The sequence below is a fragment of the Muntiacus reevesi genome, chromosome 1 (assembly GCF_963930625.1).
Source record: "Muntiacus reevesi chromosome 1, mMunRee1.1, whole genome shotgun sequence".
NCBI lineage: Eukaryota > Metazoa > Chordata > Mammalia > Artiodactyla > Cervidae > Muntiacus > Muntiacus reevesi.
The window spans coordinates 234960798-234981012 of record NC_089249.1 but is presented as its reverse complement, the minus strand read 5'-3'; the positions used below and the strand labels follow the sequence as shown (position 1 = coordinate 234981012).

At 45.0% G+C, this 20215-nt stretch overlaps 1 protein-coding gene across 1 annotated transcript in view; it reads right to left on the bottom strand.

The window, feature by feature from the left end:
* Positions 1 to 886: 886 nt before the first annotated feature.
* SH3RF2 (SH3 domain containing ring finger 2) overlaps positions 887 to 20215 on the bottom strand; it is a 141916-nt gene continuing 122587 nt past the window's right edge. The window contains exons 10-11 of the mRNA XM_065935631.1: positions 19133 to 19428; positions 887 to 3749 (exon numbers count right to left, since the gene is read on the bottom strand). Coding sequence (XP_065791703.1) covers positions 19165 to 19428 — 264 coding nt within the window. The 3' untranslated portion in view covers positions 887 to 3749; positions 19133 to 19164. The remainder of the gene's footprint in view (positions 3750 to 19132; positions 19429 to 20215) is intronic.

Here is a 20215-nt window from a genome sequence, read left to right as displayed (position 1 = left end):
TAATTGTGTAACTACAGGCAAATTTGTGAATCTGTCAGTACCTCAGTGTCTTCCTCTGTAAAATGACAGTGCTGACTTCACAGGGTTGTGAGGATTTTAACAAGTCAAGACACTTAGCTCAATGTTCAGAAAGGAGCAAGGACTTGGTAAATATTAGCTACTATTACTATTTACTATTACCTTATATTCATAGTACATGATATACTCTTCCATTTACAGTTGGGATATAAAGTTTTCTATCAAGTTTTAGATTAAAATTAAGTTAATTAGAAGAAAAACATTAAATAAATGATAATATAAATGGTTGGTGGATAGGGCAAATATTATGAGGATGGTAAAACATGAATTGAGCACTTGTAGGTGCCAGGCACTGTTTCAGAACTCTACATATTTTAAGACATTTAATCCTTAATATTCGTCAGGAAAGTGCTATTATAGTTCTATTTTCCAGACAAGAACTTGAACCACAGAGAGGTTAAGTAACTTGCCCAAGGCCACACAGCGAGCAGGTGACAGGCAGTCAGACTCTTGAGGGTGTGGACTAAGCAAGCAGAGGTTTCTGGCCAAGAGGCTGTCTTGGCCCCTTGTGGTTTGACAAACCGGCATTTGTTCTAGGGAGGTGAACTCAGCCTGGTGAGCGTGGAAAGGAAGTGTCACTCACTCCGCCCCCAGTCATCCCCACTGAAAATAGGCAATTCCTGTCTGACAAAGTCACTCCTCTCCTCCCAGCCCTGCTTTTGGATGTCCAGGGAAGCTGCCAGCAGCCAAAGCCCTTTGGGAACAATAAAAGGCTCAGTGTTGACATTTAATACATGATAAAGTACTCCCCTCTCCAAGTCAGCTACTGAAAAAAAAAAAAAAGGCCTGAGGGATGAGTCTATTAAGTGAAAAATAAACCTCTTTTATTGTTTTGAGCGAAAACACATACTGCGTTTCACAAGCTTATATCTGGGAACAATATGAAATTTTGGCAAAGGAGACCGGGGTGACCTCTCCACTCTCATGTGATGAGCCCTCGCTGTGTGAAGAGTAGATGGCATGTCATGCACTGGCTGCTGGCCCAGGACTGCTCTCGGCTGTGGTCAGAGGTGGTTAGAGGTGTGAGTGAGCCTCTCCACAAGGGAGCCCTGCCTCCACCCCCACCACTTTCCCTCTGCTTCTTCTGATCAGCCTGAGTGGTAGAGCAAACTTAACACTTCTTCAGAGCCACAAATCCAAACAAGTGGGCTCTGGGCTCTAAAAGCGTTGGTCTGCCAATGAATCATAGCATATCAAACAGAATTAATACATGGATGGTTCTTTGAAAATGGATGGTGGAGAGTTGTCCTGAAGCAAGGTGGCTTAAGGGCCATGACTTCTGGTTTCCCCTAAAACTTGTCAAATCCGTGAAGAAAGAAATTAACAAAAATTTGTGCTTCCTTCCCAGGAGAAAAGTTATCCAGCATCCAGTGTTTAAGTGAGAGACAACAACCTTGATCTTAAGCTGTCTATTTCCTCGGACTTACGAGACACTGTCAGTGGTACAAATCTGAGTTACTCAACAATGGAGGCTTCTTCTATGTATTTTTCTTCTCACTAGAAAATTCCTTTTTATTTTCTAAGACACAAAATTTGGAAAGGATCTCTGATCACTCCTTGTGGGCAAACAACACCCACACATAAGCAACAGACATTTCAAAGTAATCCATTCAGATCATTATAAATTACAAAACCAGAAAACAAACACATAACATCCCACCACACCTTTTGGGTTTCCAGTGGCATATACTAACAAAGAAATAAGCTGCCAGCCCTGGAACTCTCTATGTTTTAGAACAAAGATATGAAAAGTGTCCACGGCCCTATAAAATAATTTTTTATATGTTTATATATTTTACATGTCTAAGATTTATTTATACAATTGTCCATAATGACTAACATTTAATACCCCTTCTATAAACATTATTCACATACATATTACCTCATAAAAATTTTCTTTTGGTCTATTAAAAAACACTGTACTGAAAAAACAAGCAGAGACACAAGAGTCTATAGATTTTCTGCTGATATTTCCATGGAAAGGTGAAATTTTCTCTTCTTCTGTTTTCTCTTTCTTCCCTTTTCACCTAAATAATACCCTCTCCCCTGACCCAATATAAGAAGCAATAATTTCAGAAGATGAAACTCAGAACTAATGATTAGCAAACTGTTCTCAGGTGCATTTCTGGCCTGACCTCATTCTAATCACTCAAATTCATCTGAATCTGCCTTGCCACACCTCCACCACTTTTGACCCATAGCCATTTGAAATCTATATCCTGAAGCTGACAGTCCAGAGATGAAAACTTTAGGGAATGGGGGAGCTTTTCTTAAGCTTCTGAATTTGGCTGGGAACAAATCAGGTTCTTTAATTTGTGCTTTGGGGAAAAAATATTTGTTTTACTGGCTAACCAGGTTCAAAGAAAAAGCTAAATCTTCATGAAACCCTCCATGAAACTGTAAGCTGTGAAAAGATTCCAGAGATGAAAAAAACAGTATGTGTAAATATTGGGAGTGGTGGTTTCTTGCTGTTCTAAATGTGAGAGGCAGAGGCCAGTCTAAGAAGAAGCAAATCTGAACGAGAGAGCCTTGAGGACATATTTATAATTAGCCAATGTGAACTAATGGTTTCTGGGCATTACAAGTTGTATTGTTTTCCCCAATCCAGTTTATACAACTTGCTTTTTGTGTGGACAGCTTGCCTATACCTAATGTTTTGGTATATCATCTACAAAATTAAAAAATTCCTCCCAACTCTGACATTCTATGATTGCCCTGAAAAGTGAAGTCATTGAAACCTATCTATAGGTGAGCTGTAGGGCTTCATGGTTGTAACAAGTAGATTCCAGAATCTGAAGGCAGCATCTCCATATTCATTGCTTCCAACGCTCAAGAGCAGCCAACCAAACCCAAATTCATACCAGAGAAAATGGAACCAACATTTAGTCACGGTAGTTGAGAGAAAAGAGATGACTAACAGCTGGTGGCACCCTCATAGCCCATGTGTGAGAAGGAGATGTCACTGCTTTATCAGCCTTTCTGTGGTCTCACTGGCCTCTTGCCTCCTCACTCACCTCTTGGCAGATGAAGCCAATGCTGTGAGGCTTCTAACAAAAACTCTCTGGATCAGAAAGTGTCAGGGTGAAAAGGCAGAATGGAATTGGAATGGAAAAGAATGCAGATGTGGTGGAGTGATGCAGTGTGTGTGGTCAAGGGAGGGGGTGATGGCTGGGGGACAGTGTGACGAAGCCCTGGCCTCTGTGGCTTGAACACCTGAGAGGAGAATACGATGCCACCCCCTGCACTGCTCCAATCCGAGCTGGAGCGACAGGCCAGACACATTTCTGGGAGGCACTCGATGTCTGGTCTTTTCATTTGTCGGTTAGGTGCCAAGGTGTGAGAAATTGGCAAAAGGAAATTTGGCTTTGACAGCAGAACAGAAAAACAGGAGGGCCAAGGGTATGGTGTAACCTGTAAAGTCACATGGCTCATGTGTTTCCTCCAGCCTGGCCCACCACGCATTGATATTGTGGGAGGACAGATTTACTTTTTCTCCTATTCCCCTTCTGTCTTGGAGGCCAATCTATCAGTATTCCTGTACCGTCCCTGATGTCCAGGGAGTATCACACAGCCCAGAACTCTGCACTGAGGAGTTTCCATCCAAGCAGACAGTTTGTCTCTTCAGTATCCCGTTATTACTACTCCTCCCAGGAAGGTTTCCAAGGCGAGATCTGTGAAGGTGAAGAGGATTTTAGAATCTATTTTGTGTAAATGCAGCCAGGTTCCAACTATAGTTCTTTAACATTGTAAAGTCTTTAGGGCAGGAATATGTCTTTTCATTTCACAAGAGAGATATGGTGTTGTCCATTCATCATATCAGGAGACACATACTCTCTACTTTCCCATTTCTGTGGATGCTAACTTTGATCTTTGGGTTAAGGTGGTTGTTTACCAGCATTCTCCACTATCAAGTTGCTATTTTCCACTTTTTGATTAATAAGTATCTTTGGAGGAGATACTCTGAGCTCTTCAGGCTTTCACCCACTACTTTTAATATCCATGGGTGACTCTTGCCCAAGCCAGTGGCTAGTGTAGTGGTTACCAAATGGTGATTTTTTCATCATTCCTTCTATATTTTGTAGCTGGGACTCTGCTGTCAGGAAGAGCTTTTCCTTCTCTCTCATTACTCTCTGTATATATTATAGACTCAAGGATTCCTATTTGATTACTTGTAAGGATTATTATCCATTACTGCCAAAAATGAACAGTCTGAATCTATTGAAGAAATGCCAGGTAAACCCTAATTGAGAAACATTCTGTAAAATAAATGGCGTATGTTCTTTGAAATGCCAGAATCATAGCAGACAATGACTCAAGGAACTGTTCCAGATGAAAAGAAACTAAAGAGACAAATGTGTGGTCCTGGATGGGATCCTAGACAGGACATTAAAACCTTTCTTCTCTGTAGAGGAATAGGACAATTGGATAAGAGCTGTAGATTAGTTAATAGTGCCATATCAATGTCAATTTCTTGATTTGGGGATTATATTGTTGTTAGGTAACATCTCTGTTTTTAGAAAATATACACTGAAATATTTGAGGGGAAAGTGAACATTTTTAGCTTGTTCTCAAATGGTTCAGAAAGATTTTATATATGTAATTTATATTAAGTTTTAATTTGACATTTAATTAGTATATATGTATATACATATTTAAAAGAGAGAGGGTCAAAACACACATAGGAAAATGTTAATATCTAGTAATGAAGGGTATACAGGAATCCCTTGTACATTTTTAGCAACATTTCTAGATATCTGAAATTATTTGAAATAATTTAAAATTCACAAGGCCTCAGAACTTCTCCAAAGCCTGAAATACTGTATTTTGATTTCCAAACTCAGCTTGCATCCCTATCACCCCCACACATGTAGCCAATGTCCTCCCCTCCCTGTGTGTCCCTTGGGGCTGCTTCTTCCTGAGCACATTCAGGGGGAAGTGCAGCCAACACTTCCGGCTTTCCCTTGTCCAGGTGAGGGCAGGCAGTTTGGATGGGCATCACAGGAGCTGGCTGCTCTCTATGACTTTGCTGCCAGTGCTTGGCTCTTGGCCCTTCTGAACGCAAATGAAGTCCCAGCTGACTATGCTGAAAGGGGACAGGAGAAAGCTAAGAAGGTAATGGGAAAGTGGTCCCAGAACATTGAGAAAGACTTGTTTTCTAAAAGACTCAGGCTCGGGGTTTGTCCACAAGTGAGTTCCACGAAAACCCAGTAAAACAGGAAATAAGTAGGAGAGGGAATTTTCCATCTCCTGTCCAAGGTCTTTGCTTTGGAGCCTGATTTCTTTTCTATCCAAGGACTCCTGCTGATTTAACAGGCCAGTTTTCTCTTTGGGGAAACTTTTAGTGATGATCACAGCCTCACTCTTTTCAGGGTGACATGGGACAGTTGGATCTTGCAAGCAAAGTTTATGGGAAACAGCAATCTGGGGAGTCTGACTCAAACTCCCAACTCTCGAAAGGCTGAACTATGATTTGTTGTTACACAGAGTGTACTGAAGGAGGCTGAGCTTTCAAGCAGGCAGCCACATCTAGGCTAACCACTGAGCTTCTATACCCTCTCAGGGCCTCCCAGTGAATTGCAGGACTTACTCCTTTGTTGATGTGCTTCACTCACCATAACAGCAGGTAAGAGCCATGGGGGGCTTAATGGGACTGCTTCCTATTCAGTGGGAGAAGCAGGCATAAATACAGAGTCTGCCTCCCATCAAGATAATAAGTTACACAGGATCTGGAGTTATGCTGTCTCCATTGTCCATCCCCAAACGTGGGCAGGAGTTTCAGCCTGCTGTTCACAACTTCTATTATTAAAAATTTTTTTATTATTATCTCTTTTGGTCAAGCCATACAGCAAATGGGATCTTAGTTCTCTGACCAGGGGTCGAACTCATGCCCCCTTCATTTGAAGCGCAAAGTTTTAACCATTGGGTCACCAAGTAAGTTCACAACTTTTAGTCTTTAAAAGGGACAGTGCCCGTGTTAGTCATATCCTGCTTCTTTTACCTTTGCCTAAGTGGGTACTGGCGCTGATGCTGGGCACCTGCCTTTGGAGATGGGTCAACCCATAGCTATCCCAGTGGGCCCAGAAATGCCTGCTTTGGTCTGCGCATCATGCCTGACATCAGCAGCTGGGAGCATATCCCCCTGAGACTGGAGGAGGCAAGGTGATTTGAGTCAGCTGCTTCTCGATCTCAAGGGAGTAGTAGCGGTTTGTTAGCTCTTTAAGTACCTTTACTGTGATGCAGCATTTCTGAGGGTCAGCAGAGGGACAGGGTAGGGATAGGAAATAACTGCCAATGGAGGGCTGACTGCCACATGGATCTGACCTTCCAGATTGTGCTAAGTGATGTAGAAAGAACTTCAACTCTAGGATCCACTGACATCTTAATAGACACCTCAAAATCCTATCAGTGGCAGGAGGTGTGAATTTACCTGTGGCTGGCGTTGTGCTGTACTGGGTAGCAGCTCATATCAGTCCTGTGTCTACAGGCCAGGGTTTTAGGATTAGGCAGGTGATGATTCTTTGTATATTACGTGATCAGTTGGGACAGGTCTACTTGAAGTAGAAAACCCTGATGTCTGCAGGAAAACTTTGGTGTTTCATCTTAAATGAGGTGGCAAATAGCTTCCAGTGAACACTAGAGTCCAGTTGCGTGGATTTATTCCCAAGCTCCACCAAGTTCCAGCCATGTGACCCCATGGAAGCTATTTAATCTCTCTAGGTCTTAGTTTACTTATCTGTAAAATGGGCATAGTGATAGTGTTTACTTTGTCTGGTTATGGTGAGATTTTAAAATCAGTCAATACATCTTTTTCTTCTCTCATGGCCATGGCTAAGACTTCCAGAACTATGTTGAATAACAGTGGCAAGAGTGGGCACCCTTGTCTTGTTCTAGAAAAATGGTGCTGATGAACCTATTTTCAGGGTAGAAATAGAAATGCAGATGTAGAGAATGGACTTGTGGACACAGTGGGGAAAGAAGGTGGGATGAAATGAGAGAGTAGGATTGACATATACACTACTGTGAGTAAAACAGACAGCTGATGGGGAGCTGCTTTTAAAGCAGGGAGCTCAGCTCTGTGCTCTGTGCTCTGTGATGACCTAGAGGGGTGGGATGGGGGGTGGGAGGCTCAAGGCAGGGGACATATGTGTACACGCAGCTGATTCACACTCTTGTACAGCAGCAACCAACACAACATTGTGGAGTAATTATCGTCCAATTAAAAATAAACGAAAGATGAAAATTTAAAAAAATCAGCCAATATAAGTAAAGCACATAAAAGAGTGTCTGGCACAAGGCAGGGTGTCTGTCTCTCATTATTGGCTCAAAAGTATTACTATAAATTAAGAGACCTCTTCAAGGCTATGTGTTAAAATCTTGCTTCTTGATTATCTCAAAGAACGGAAAACCATACAGGTGGATACAGATCATTAAACTGGCTCATGATCACACTCATTACGGGAGTTTCTTTTGCCTTAAAAACCTAAATAGAGTTATTAAAATCTTATATCCTAATCAACAAAATAAGGATAACAATAGCTCAGTATTTATTGTACTTTATATGATTGTCATGAGATGGCCTCTATTATTCTTCTCACTATATAGATGAGAAAATTGAGACTCAGAGAGGTGAGATGACTTACCCAAAGTGACATAATGAGTCACATTTGAGGTACAACGGGTGTTCTGATTCTATAGCCTGGGCTGTTCACTGCCATGCCAGAGAGAGGAGAGTGGAAGAGGGTGAAGGAGCTGGGGATGGGAAGGGGGAAGAAGGGAGGGAGGGAAGGGGAGAGGGAGGCTGGCAACTGATAATAAGTATTCTTGGAATGAGTAAGTGGGCGTGGGAATTCAATAAATGTATCCTAGTGATAACAAAGCAGATGACATTTCATGCCTTGTCTACATAATTCCAAACAACCATTTGACCGCTTAGAAAAATGACATTGCTTTTTGCATGCTGCAGAATCATGACTTTAAAGAGCTGCGAGGGCCAGTCCCTTTGGAAGGTGAGGTTTTGTGATCCTGCAATCCTGGAATGCTAATGCCTGATCCAAGCCCCTTGTTTGAGGGATGAAATGGGGTTGGAGAAAAGGGAAGCAAATTGCCTCTAAGTTTGTGGCATCTCCTTTAAGTTTATTCTTCCTGTGAAGATCCTTCTTGGCAGGAAAAGGGAGGATTCATTTATTCTCCAATTGTTCATTCAACACATAATTGATTAATGACCAAAAATGTTTGATAAGTGAATGAATTTCCTTGACACTTTGAACTTGTTCCTGTTCCTCTCGTTACTGTGCATGTCTGAGTTCTTCTCAGTCTTCCAATCTCAGTTCAGATCTGGCCTCCTTGGAGAAACCTCTCTTGTCCACTCTACCTAATGTCACTCATACCTCCCAGTCATTGTCTGTCCCACCAGATTGTTTCCTTCATAGCATCTGTCATATAGAAATAATCCTGTGTGTTTAATCATTTTCCATTTATTGCCTTTCATGAAGGCAGGAATATTACTTGCTTTGCTTTGTTCACTGTTGTGAACTGTATGGAACAAAACCTCACACACACTAGATGCTCAGTCAATATTTGTTGAATGAAGATGAATGAATAAGTGAGTGAGGTGACATTGATTTCTACCCAGGAAGAAAACATTCTGTGACTTTAAATGGAGATGGAGTGAGAGCTAGGATGTTGGCCTGGAGCCCCTTGGTCATAATGGCATGTCCAGCAGGGGTTTAACTAAACAGCTCATACATTTCCTGAATTACAAAGTATGCCAGGGACATTTAATTTCTGTTAATTGGCACCGAGGAGGAGGGGTTGTTATCAAAATCACCAGCCAGCTGGAAGCATGGCCGTTGCAGACCTGTTTGCAAATCAGAATGGACATTTCATAAACCTTGTCAACCCTGTGAGGCCGCAAGTCCCCGGAGGGGCTGCACCAAGGTGCTCCCTAGCTGCATTCAGGGTCACAGACAACCTTAAACCTCAGACCTTCGACAGATGGGAGGTAAGGCGTAGGGACAACCAGAAGACAAAGGACTGATGAGGGTTATGGCATGAGACGCTTTTAAAAATAACTGTCATATTGCCTCAACCCTGGCACCATTCACCAGCTGATCTGAAAAGTGAAGAGAACAAAGAAGCTGAGAGTTTCTAGTCTCGCAGAGCCAGCCCCACTGCTTCCTTTCTGTGACCTTAGACAATTGATTGATCCTCAGAGCCTCAGATCTGTTTGATCTATACATAGGGGACAATAACACCCAACTCATTGGATTGTTGTGAAGGTAAAGTGTGAAAAGGCATGTAAATAGTCATGACAGCTAACATCACAAGGTTTTCTATGAGCTGGGCATTGTGCTAGTGACTTCACGACCCTTATCTCATTTAATCCCCACCAAACCATCAAAGAAAGCACAATTAGACCTTGCATTTTACAAACAAGGGGACTAAAGGTTGGGAAGATTAAATGACTTCCCCGTGGTAACACAGGGAAGAAACGCAGAGTCTGCATTTGAATCCAGGTCACCTGACTCACTATGCTTGTGACCTCCCTGTAACAATCCTCTAAGGCAGTGGCCCCCAACCTTTTTTGACACCAGGGACCAGTTTCGTGGAAGATGATTTTTCCATGGTTTAGGTGCAGGGGGATGGTTTTGGGATGATTCAAGTGCATTACATCTATTGTGCACTTCATTTCCATTATTATTTGGTTTCCCTGGTGGCTCAGCCTGGAAAGAATCCATCTGCAAGTGGGAGACCTGGGTTCGATCCCTGGGTTGGGAAGATCCCCTGGAGAAGCGAACTGGCTACCCATTCCAGTATTCTGGCCTGGAGAATTCCAGTCCATGGGGTCACAAAGAGTTGGACATGACTGAGTGACTTTCACTTTTATTTCCACTATTATTACATCAGCTCCACCTCAGATCATTAGGCATTAGATAGATTCTGGAGGTTGGGGACCCTTGCTCTAAGGGATTAGACCAATACCTGGCATTTAGTACACTTGTAATGAATGGCAGCTAGAAGGATCTATTCTTATTCTAGCATTTCTCCTGATCTTGCCATCACGCCTTTGTCATAACTGCAAAATTCACTGCTAGGGTCCCTTTTGCACACCAGCACCTGGCCTGTCTGTCTCACTTCATCTTCTCAATGACTTTGTGAAGTGCTGATTATTGTTTTCACTCTTCACATGAGAAAAGAAAGTCTCAGAGAGGTTAGTTAACTTGCTCCAAGATTAGACAGCCATGAAGTGGTGGGGCTAAGATCTGAGCCCAGGGACATGTGATTCTAAAACCCAAGTGGTTTCCTCTCTATCTAATAACCATTCTCCATGCTACCGTCTTTCAGAACCTCTTGCTGCTCAGTGGAGCTCTCCTGACAACTAAAACACTCCTTCCGGGACTTCCCTGCTGGTCCAGTGGTTAAGATTTCACCTTCCAATGCAGGGAGTGTGGGTTTGATTCCTGGTTGGGGAGCTAAGATCCCATATGCCTCGTTGCCAAAAAACTGAAAACACAGAATGGAAGCAATGTTGTAATAAATTAAATACGTGATTTCACTCAATTGTGTCTGACTCTTTGCGACCCCATGGACTGTAGCCTGCCAGGCTCCTCTGTCCATGGAATTTTCCAGGTAAGAATACTGGAGTGGATTGCCATTTCCGTCTTCAGGGGACCTTTCCAACCCAGGGATCGAACCCTGGTCTCCCTGATTGCAGGCAGACTACTGTCTGAGTCACCAGGGAAGCAATAAAAATAAAACTTGGTTCATATTAAAAAAAATAAATAAAAACAAAAAACCCCACTTCTTTATCACTCCTCTCTCACACATCTGTCTGTCTGATCGAGACTAGCTCTTTCTTATACTCCATTTCTGAATTGTGCCTCTCTATGTATGTATGGGTAATAGCTACCATTTATTGAATACTTTGATGCACTGCATACCACAATCGGGGCTGTACATGCAGGATCTCGTTTAATCCTGCTGAGAATCCAATGAGGTGGAGGTTCTGATTTCCATTTTATAGATGAAAAAGCAGGTTTAGGGAGGTGGTGTAACTTTTCCGAGTTGCTTTAGTCATTTGCCAAAGGAAACATAACTAGTAAGTGACAAGCTGGGACCAAACCCCAGACAATCTGATTCCAAAACCCACCACTCTAGCTATTATGTTTTGTTGTTTCTCCATATCTTGTTAAGTTCCAGTGGACTGGGAACACAGCTAGAATAGCTACCACCAAATCCTTGTTGACTGATGTTTTAAAATGTAGTTCTTTACTGGAGGTCTCCATGAAGAAGGTCCAAGCTATCAAATTTGCCAACATCTAAAATGAATGTAAGCTTAAAAAAGAATTCAATTTATAAATAGAACGTGCAGGATGGAGTATTTGGAAATGTGGTTCTGATATCTAAAAGAAGTCTTCCCTTCCAAACAGTATGATCCCGTCTGTCTGACTGCTCTGTCCTTTGTCATGGAAGCTGCTGCCATCACTCTTGAGTGGTGACTGCCATGTCTTCCTCAGGGAGTGTGGTCCTTTGGGTCTCTTCTAGACAGAGAAGGAAAACATATGAACCAGGCAAGAATGAGGTGGGAATCCAGGTACGATCCTTTGAAGGTGATATTTATTTGAATTCCTCTTTGGTCCTTCAGGTGTTTTTGCTGCCTCCTTATGTTTTGATTCAAGTTTGCTTTTGCTAATTTGTGAGAGTCTCCTGACTGCAAATAGTTCTCACAATCCACTCAGATGGTCCAGGGAGGAGTTCTTGTTTTCATGGGAAAGACGTTAGGATGGCTCTGGCCTCCAGGACATGTGTGGCCTACAGCAGTCAAACTCTGACATTGCAGATGGCCTTCATCAAGTCAGTCGGTCACGCTAGCACAGTTTCTAACAGCATTAACCAAGGGTACACAGAGTGGCCTTTGCAAATGTGTTTCGCCTCTCTCTCCGGGTCTTGGCTGGCATCACTTTAGTCTTTACCAGACTGCAGCTCTTGTCCATCCAGCAGTGACCCTATTTGCATAATTAGCTTGCATCTGTGGGTCTGTATTTACTCCCCCAAAGCAATTGCCTTTGAACTTTGGATAAATACCAGCATGGAACACTGGAAGATGTCAGCTCACTGAGCCCTCTTGTTCCCACAGAGAAGATGAAAGTGGGGGTAATTTTGGAAATCATAACCCCCTTCTTCTGAACTGTGTATCATTTAGAGTGAGGACAGGCAAAACCAGAAATAGACTCGTGAAGAGGGAGAGATCTAGAGACCTCAGAATGATCATCGTGTTCTGATGTCAATGATCCAGAACCACATTGCAAGCTTTGGTTCTTTTTCAAGTTGTTGGCTGTGTCTGGCTGCCCTTGCAACAGGGGTAGATGTGCTTCTTGGATTTCTTTGTACAGAACATTCTCAGTCACCTTCTTTCCCACCCCTGCTTCTTGGTTGATAAGACCCGTAACTTATTCTCTGGGAGGTTTCACCCGAGTTAAACCATTCCCCGACTCCCATTTCTGTCTTCATCCCTGTGGTTTCTGCAGAACACACACACTTTGCATCCTCCCCAACTTCAACCATGTTACGTGTTTACAGTTGCTGCTGAAGAAGAGGGACATGGTGATTCTTTTTTCTTTTTTTTAAATGGAGCTTTCTGGGTCAGGGATTGAACTTGTGTCTCCTGCATTGGCAGGCAGATTCTTTACCACTGAGCCACCGGGGATGCCTGGGACATGGTGACTTAAGATTATGGTTTGGATTTAAGAGTTCTGGGTTCTAGTCCTTGTTACCTTGGACAGATCATTTGACCTCTGGGCCATAATTCTAATCTCTAAAGTAGAATATCAGCAGTACCTGCCATCACAGGGTTGGGTAGGATTGGATGGCATGACACATGTACACAGCAGGTGCTCAGTAAATGGTAACAATTATCACTGGATGAAGAGTCAGTCGTCTCCCTTCCATTTCAAACTTATTATGTGACCTTAGTCAAGCTGCTGAAACATCCTGAGTCTCAGTTTCTTGATCTGTAGTCTGTGGACAGATATAATTTTTCTCTGAGCATTTCATGGAGTTCTTGGAAGAATTTGGCGGCAGCAGCAAGATGTGTTTTAGTTTCAGAATCTGAGAAGCTACTTTGGTTTCTGCAGTTGGCTACCCAGAGGCTCCAGGCAAGGTGCAGAGGAGAGCTGTGTTGAAAACCCTATATTCAAGGAATGTAGGCACAGTCACAGCCCATATTTTCCTTATTCAGGAGCAACAGGGTCTCCTAAAGCAGCTGTACTTGGAAGAATTCTTGTAAAAACCCCTTTAAACCCGAATGCCTCAAAACCAGACATGCTGGTGCATCAAAATCTCAAATCCCAGCAATAAATCAAAGCGTTCGAGTCCCAGTGACAGAAACCAGATGGGAGTTTAAATATTCAGGCTGGGTGTGTATGGCCTCAGGTTGCAGTATCTTTTTTGACTAGTGTTTACTGAGTACCTCTATGAGCTGTGCTGAAAGTTCCATATGGTACATGAGTGGGATATGTACATGGGAATGATAAACATGGGATTCAGGATAGAGGTTGTGAGGGAAGTGGGAGGTGGGGAAGGAAGGAATAAAACTGGGAGAAGCACACAGCAGGTTTCAATCATTTTTTAAAAAGCTAGGTGGTAGATAATATGGTTATTGGTTTCATGATCCTATATAATTATGTCTATAGGACATTTAATTATAAAAGGGGAGAAAAGCAGAAAGAAGCCCCAAATCCAGAAAAGAAGTAGTAAGAAACACCATTCTGTGGGAGCCATATGTATTTTATCTATCCTGTTTACTCTCCCCTTGTTGCCTCTCATAGAGCCTGGGCCAGGGTGCGTGGTGAATTAACTGTTGTTGGATGGATGGATGGGTGAATCTGTAATGCTCCTCTATGTCCTCCATCCCATCATCTTTGATCCCACCTCTGCTGCCTTCCATTTGTCAAAGTATAGGTCGATCAGCGGAAGGGCTTCCTGGGAACATTTTGTTTCTACTCTGGTCTAGGACATGATCCTATAGCTTGGCAAACAGCAGATGGCTTGATCATCATTTAACATTGTTCTATTTCAGGCAAAACGTCCTTGTGAGTTTTATCCTCAATGACGCCAACCTGCTGTAAGGCTCTCTGGAGTTAATTCCCCCACTTGGTCTTGCCTGCTGAGTGACTGTCTTTCATGGTCACCTAAGAGGTTTCTGCAAGTGCTAACATTCCCTTCACTCAACCCGAGAGGGAACTGGGGTCTTCACTCTCAAGACATGAGTGAGAGAAGCCTCAGTGGCAGCAACTGCCGCCCCGGGAGGGCCCAGCTTGTGAAGCACGTGCTCCCAGCTGGAGAGGCCCTTGTTATCCTGCTGCTTCAGCTGCTCGCTCCCCGGGCAGGGAGTCGGATGCTGTGGGGCCGGCCTGTGTGAAGAGGCGGTGAGAGGATCAAGATGGGGGCCCGTTCACCTTGTTGAAGTAAAGTACGTGCCTCCTTACCTGCCTGTAAGGCAGCAGAGGAGCTGGGACACTGAAGTGCGTCATTTACACCTAGGAAACTCTTAGCTGAAAAAGACAGGTGAACAGGCATGGAAACTCCTGTCCTCCAAATCAGCTCCTTGCCTCAGCTGAGGGCCTACAAAGGCAAATGTTAAGGGCTGAACAGTGGCCAGGATGGGGGCCAGGAAGAGTGTTGGGCTTGATAGTAGTGGTCTCAACTTCTGAGAGACCTCTCTGGGCCTTACTCTGTGCAACAGGGTAGCAGTCCAGACATCTCAGAATCAGTATGACATAGTGAAGGTGTTAGTCGCTCAGTTGTGTCTGACTTTGTGCGACCCTAGGCTCCTCTGTCCGTGGGATTTCCCAGGCAAGAATACTGGAGTGGGTAGTCATTCCCTTCTCCAGGGGAATCTTCCCAACCAGGGGTCAAACCCAGGTCTCCTGTACTGCAGGCAGTCTTTATTGTCTGGGCCACCAGGGAAGCCCAGTATGTCACAGGCACCAGCTAATCAGAATGAAGAAGGGTTTCATTGCTGCAGGTCTCAACTGCAGCTGGCCTTAGCTTTTTAGCTTTTGGATGGGAAAGTGATGGGGAGGACCTGGAGAAAGAGCCAGGGTGTGGGAGCGGGGAGAGGCCCCGGGGAGCTCAGAGAATCTACTATTCTCCTATTAGTCCAGGGCGCTTTCAATATATTGACAACCAGTGTGACCATATTCCTGCTGAATGTCAGAGCCAAATGTCAGCACTGCTATACCGTACAAGAAACGTGAACTTACTCTCATTTGTTATGTACCTCTGAATCACTTGGGGAGCTTGTCGAAAACACACATGCTTAGTCCCCACCCCAAAACTACTGAACGGCATCCGGTAGGGCCCTGGCAGGGACCACTATGCTCCTGAGACCTGTGCGCCTGGATCAGCTGATGTCTGGGGACCCAGCTGTATGTGGAAGGGGTTTAGAATGCTTCTGAGATGAAGTGGAGCACAGTCTGGAGGGGAACACGCCCAGTTCAGGTGCAGGTCATGTGAGTGAGTGAAGCAGGCTGCTGGGGTCAAGGCAAACTGAAGAGCACGTGTCCATTTCACTGAAATCTTGACCTTGCCGCAGCTCCCTCCGGATGGCTGCCCGTCGGGAATGTGGGCCTGGTGTAGATGGACTTTCTGAACGCCCCAGGGAAGCTGGAAGTCTGTGAGTTGGAAGTCTGGGAGTCAGAAATCAGTGATTTCGTTCGGCCTCTCACTGAGTCACAGTGGGACCACTGCTTTAAAATCTCCCTGCAGAAGCTCTGTCTATGGGAGGGGGCGGGGGAGGAGGCGTAGCTGGCCCCACGCGAGCCGGGAAGGAGACAGGCTTTAAGTGAGGACCTTGATGGTGTTTGTGTGCCTGCTCAGTCATGTCTGACTCTGTGCAACCCCACGGGCTGTAGCCCACCAGACTCTTCTGTCCATGGGATTCTCCAGGCAAGAATACGGGAGCGAGGGCCATGCCCTCCTCCAGGGAGTCTTCCTGACCCAGGAATTGAAGCCAGGTCTCTTAAGTCTCCTGCACTGGCAGGCAGGTTTCTTTACCACTAGCTGCTTACGGCGACCATTTCCTCAAGTGTGGTCCTCAGAGTCTGTCCTCAACTGGTTGCACCCCTCCATCTCTCAGGTGTCCCCACCTCTGCTCCTGCCCCGGCAGAGGCTGCCCACAGCAGCTTTCCTTGCACTGAGGTGTCAGGGCTGATCACAGGGTGAAGGCGGGCCTCTTCTAGGGCCTCTGAGTCTTGGCTGAGGGTATAGAGCTTTCACAGGAATGTCTGGCTTCAGACGTGAGGTGTTCCACACCCACCTGGCACGGGATCCCTGGAATGTTCCACACAGAAGCAGATTCTTTGTACTTGAGGACAAGAGAACTTGACTTGGTTGCTACATTTAAACCCACTGCCAGTGCTTCTTACTTGGACACCCTTCTCCCATCCTTTTGCCTGCCTGACTCTTTCCTGTCCTTCAGGTCTCAGCTTAGTCTGTGTCTCAACCGCCATGACTAGGTTACTTGGTCTCCTTTCAGCACCACAGCCCTGGGCAGGCCCTTATTTAGACTTTCTTGCCTGGAATTTCAATAACCCACTTTCTTAAAATCATTCAAGGCTACCCTTTACAGGTATTCACTATGTACCAGCATGACTTCAGTCACTTTATGTTACCTCAGCTAACCCTCACAATTACCCAGTGAGGCTGGCACTGTTATCAAGGCTTTTAAGAAGTCAAGGCCCAGAGAAGTCAAGTAACTTGCCCAGCATCACACAGCTAGCACATGGTAAACGAGGACTGGACCTAGTCTGTGTGCATCAGAGCCGGCAACTGTAACCAATGCGCTGTGCCTCCTCTCCATGGTCTGAAGTCGGTAAACTCACAGCAAGGATGGTCTTTTGGTTCATTGAGCATAGTCCCGAGTTAGGCTCTGAAGTTAGATAGCTTGAACTCAGGGTGAGGGCAGCTACCAAACTCGCTCTGCCACTGTCTGTGGTTACCCTACAAGCCACAGCTTCCTAGGCTCTATAATTGGAATTTCCTGCTGAGCAGGGGGAAGGGGGCTGGATGGAATGGGAGTGGCCAGTCTGGCATTGCTTACAATTCTCAGAAAGGTTTACTCTATAACGATCGTGGGCAATGGGATGAATATTCTGTTTCATTTGGAGGGACTGGATCCTGTCTTCATTACACTCAAACAACCTGCTTTTCAGTCACAACAGTTAAAAATTAACTGGTTCTAGTGCTACTGAGGCACAGAGTAAATATTTGGTTTTCTGGGCATGTCACATGTATGCCGCTCTGGGGGCAGATTGCTAAACTCATTGTGAGTACTTTTTGGGGTTAATATGAGGGGTAGGTACTCATATTTCAAAAACTCATATGATGCCTTTCTGTCTTGGTGACTTTTCTCCATTTCTCCACCTGGATGACTATTTTCACCTCACTGAATCATGCAGTTGGGGTGGCGATTTTGTGGAGTAGACATGGGTCAGTATCTCACAGAAGCACCAGAACATGTTGCTATATTGACCCTACCAACCCCAAATGTCTGACATGTGCAGTAGTCCTTGGCAGGATGATGGTTTTGTTTGTGTTTTATGAAGGTCTGGAAAAGTCTGGATAATTCAATTTGCCAAGTGTGTGGTTGGTATGTAAAAGATAAATGTTTTTAATCCCAGGATCTTTAAGAACTGTCCAGGGAGAAGGTCTAATTAGACTTGCCTTTTTTTTTTAAAATGATATCCAGGCTTAGGATTAAATGGCATTCATGCACTGAAGTGCCCACATTGATGGGCATGCAATAAATGTTAAATCACAACAATTAAGTTTAATGAGAATTAATGGTTTGTCTTACAGCATTATCTCTGCTCCCTGGGCTGCCCTTTAGCCTTGTTTACAAGGCTCTGTCTGGCTGTCCCACTCAGTCAGCCCCCATCTTAGTGGGATTGCCTAGCTTTGCAGACTCCGCCCTTCTTTCCCCACCTGCCAAGAATGTCAAGGTCGATCTCCTCCTCTCTGGTCTTCTTCCCTGACTCATTCCCTAACCCCCTGTCTCTCTCTCTCATTCTCATCTCCTCCTTCTTACTCCCTCTCCTCTCCAACTTTATTTGTCCAGTTCCTCTTTACAGACACTTTCCTCTAGAAGGGACCCCCACCCAGCTGTGGATTGCCATCTTCCCCATAATATTGTTACCTTATCCTGCAGTCCAGGAAAACATCTAGTCTGCCCCAAATAGAAGAAACTAGGGGAAGTGAAGACTGTTTGCAGTGCAAACAGAATGAATATCTAAACTCAAACCCCTTATGAAGTTGTTTCTAAGCACACTGTGTTTTCTTGGGGAAGTCTGTCTAGAGCCAGGGATGAATGATGGTCCACAGTACCATACAGGACCCTCTCCATAAGTACATGCTTCCTGCTTATCTACTGTGTAGGGCTGTATGTGGGCAAACAGATTGAGAAGCTTCAAGTATGACAGCAGTCAGCTTTCTCTCTGACCTTGTCTGGAGCAAAGCCAGGGAGCTGACTCTCTTTGGTTTAGAGGGTTCTTGGAATGTTCGTAGCATTCATCTCACACCCTTCCCAAAAGTTCTCCCTTGGCAGCCAGGATTGTGACTCAATGGAAGGGAAAAAGATAGAGTGCCTACTAGTGGCCTGTATCCAGGCCCCAGAAGATGGCAGAAGCTGTTATAAGATGTTGAGGTCAAAGAAGTAATGCCAGTATTCTACCACTGTGACCCCCCCAGCTGAACCCCCCTTTAGAGCATCATAGAAATTGTACACAGAGCACAGGGAATGAGGGGTGCACACTCCACACTGGGACGAGAGTGGGCGGGGTGAGCTCCCATTCCTTGGTCTGGGCAGTCATCTTGAGACATCGAATCATTATGTCTGCAAGGTCACCTAGTCTACCTTCCTAGCCAAGGCAGGAATCCCTGCTCCCACCTGTCCTTTCCTAGAGCTAAACAAGGCAGAACAAGGACCCATGCTCGAGTCCGCAAAGAACAGCAGGACACCCTCAGTGGAGGCATACTATATTTACATGCAATTCACCTCTTTGGGTCTAGGAAAAGCCGCCTGTAGATTCATTTGCTGGGAAACGCAGTCTGCGTGGCCGAGGCAGTGGACGCCGGGGTCATGGTTTTGCTAAAAGCTGATTTCCTCCGGAGGTCTGTCTGCTGTCCAGAGTGGCAGCCGCTTCGGTGGGCGAACAGGATGGTCATCTCCGGGCCCACAGGGGCTGCCTCAGGCTGGGACCCCTTTGGGGTGGCTGGCTGTTCAGGCTTTCCGGAGGTGTGGTGTTTGGCGGGAGGAGGGCTGTAGTTCTGAAATCTCACGGTTTTGACTTGCTGTAAGACAGGAGAGAAAAGGGTCATGGCTGAGGTGTGAGAACTGTACTGTTTCCCCCGGACTTGGCTCACACTGTTCCTTTACCCTTGTCCCTTCTGGGAATGCCTCATTCATGTGTTCCTCCAGCAAATGCTTGTGTCTGCCTTGAGGGTCCACCGGGGATCACCACTCTGTCAGGTGCTTTGTACAAATCCAAGAGTGAACAGCACTGCCCTGACAGATGACAGGGAGAACCAGTGCTTCCGTGGGGAAGAATAAGATGCTAAGGGAATGGGTAGGATTATCCAATTGAAGCTGGAATGGGGCTTGTCAGGGAGGGCCTCCTAGAGGCAGAGTTATTTCAATCAAGAACTGAAGAATGACTGGGGATTATCTAGCAGAAATAGAAGGGGCAATCACCGACCTAAGAACAGGGTCCTGGGCAAGAGGGTATGATCCTTTCGAGAAGATATAAGTTCACCTCCCCGTCTCTTCTCCACCTGCCAGTAAAGCCTGTCTTGAGGCCCACCTCTTCCCTGAGGCCTACCTGCTGACTGCATCACGTTCTGTGATAAACTTATAAATCCTCAAAGCAGAGCCAGCAAACAAGCTCCCTGTCTATGTGGAAGTCACCACCTCACATTTGGATAAGCCTTTCCTCTCTCCCTTCTTTCCTAGCCTGTTACAGGACCTGTCTGGTACAATCGTGTTTACCTTGCCATTCCCTGTCTTTTGTTTGTTTGTTTAGTCACTAAGTCATGTCTGACTCTTTTGCGACCCCATGGACTGTAGCCCTCCAGGTTCCTC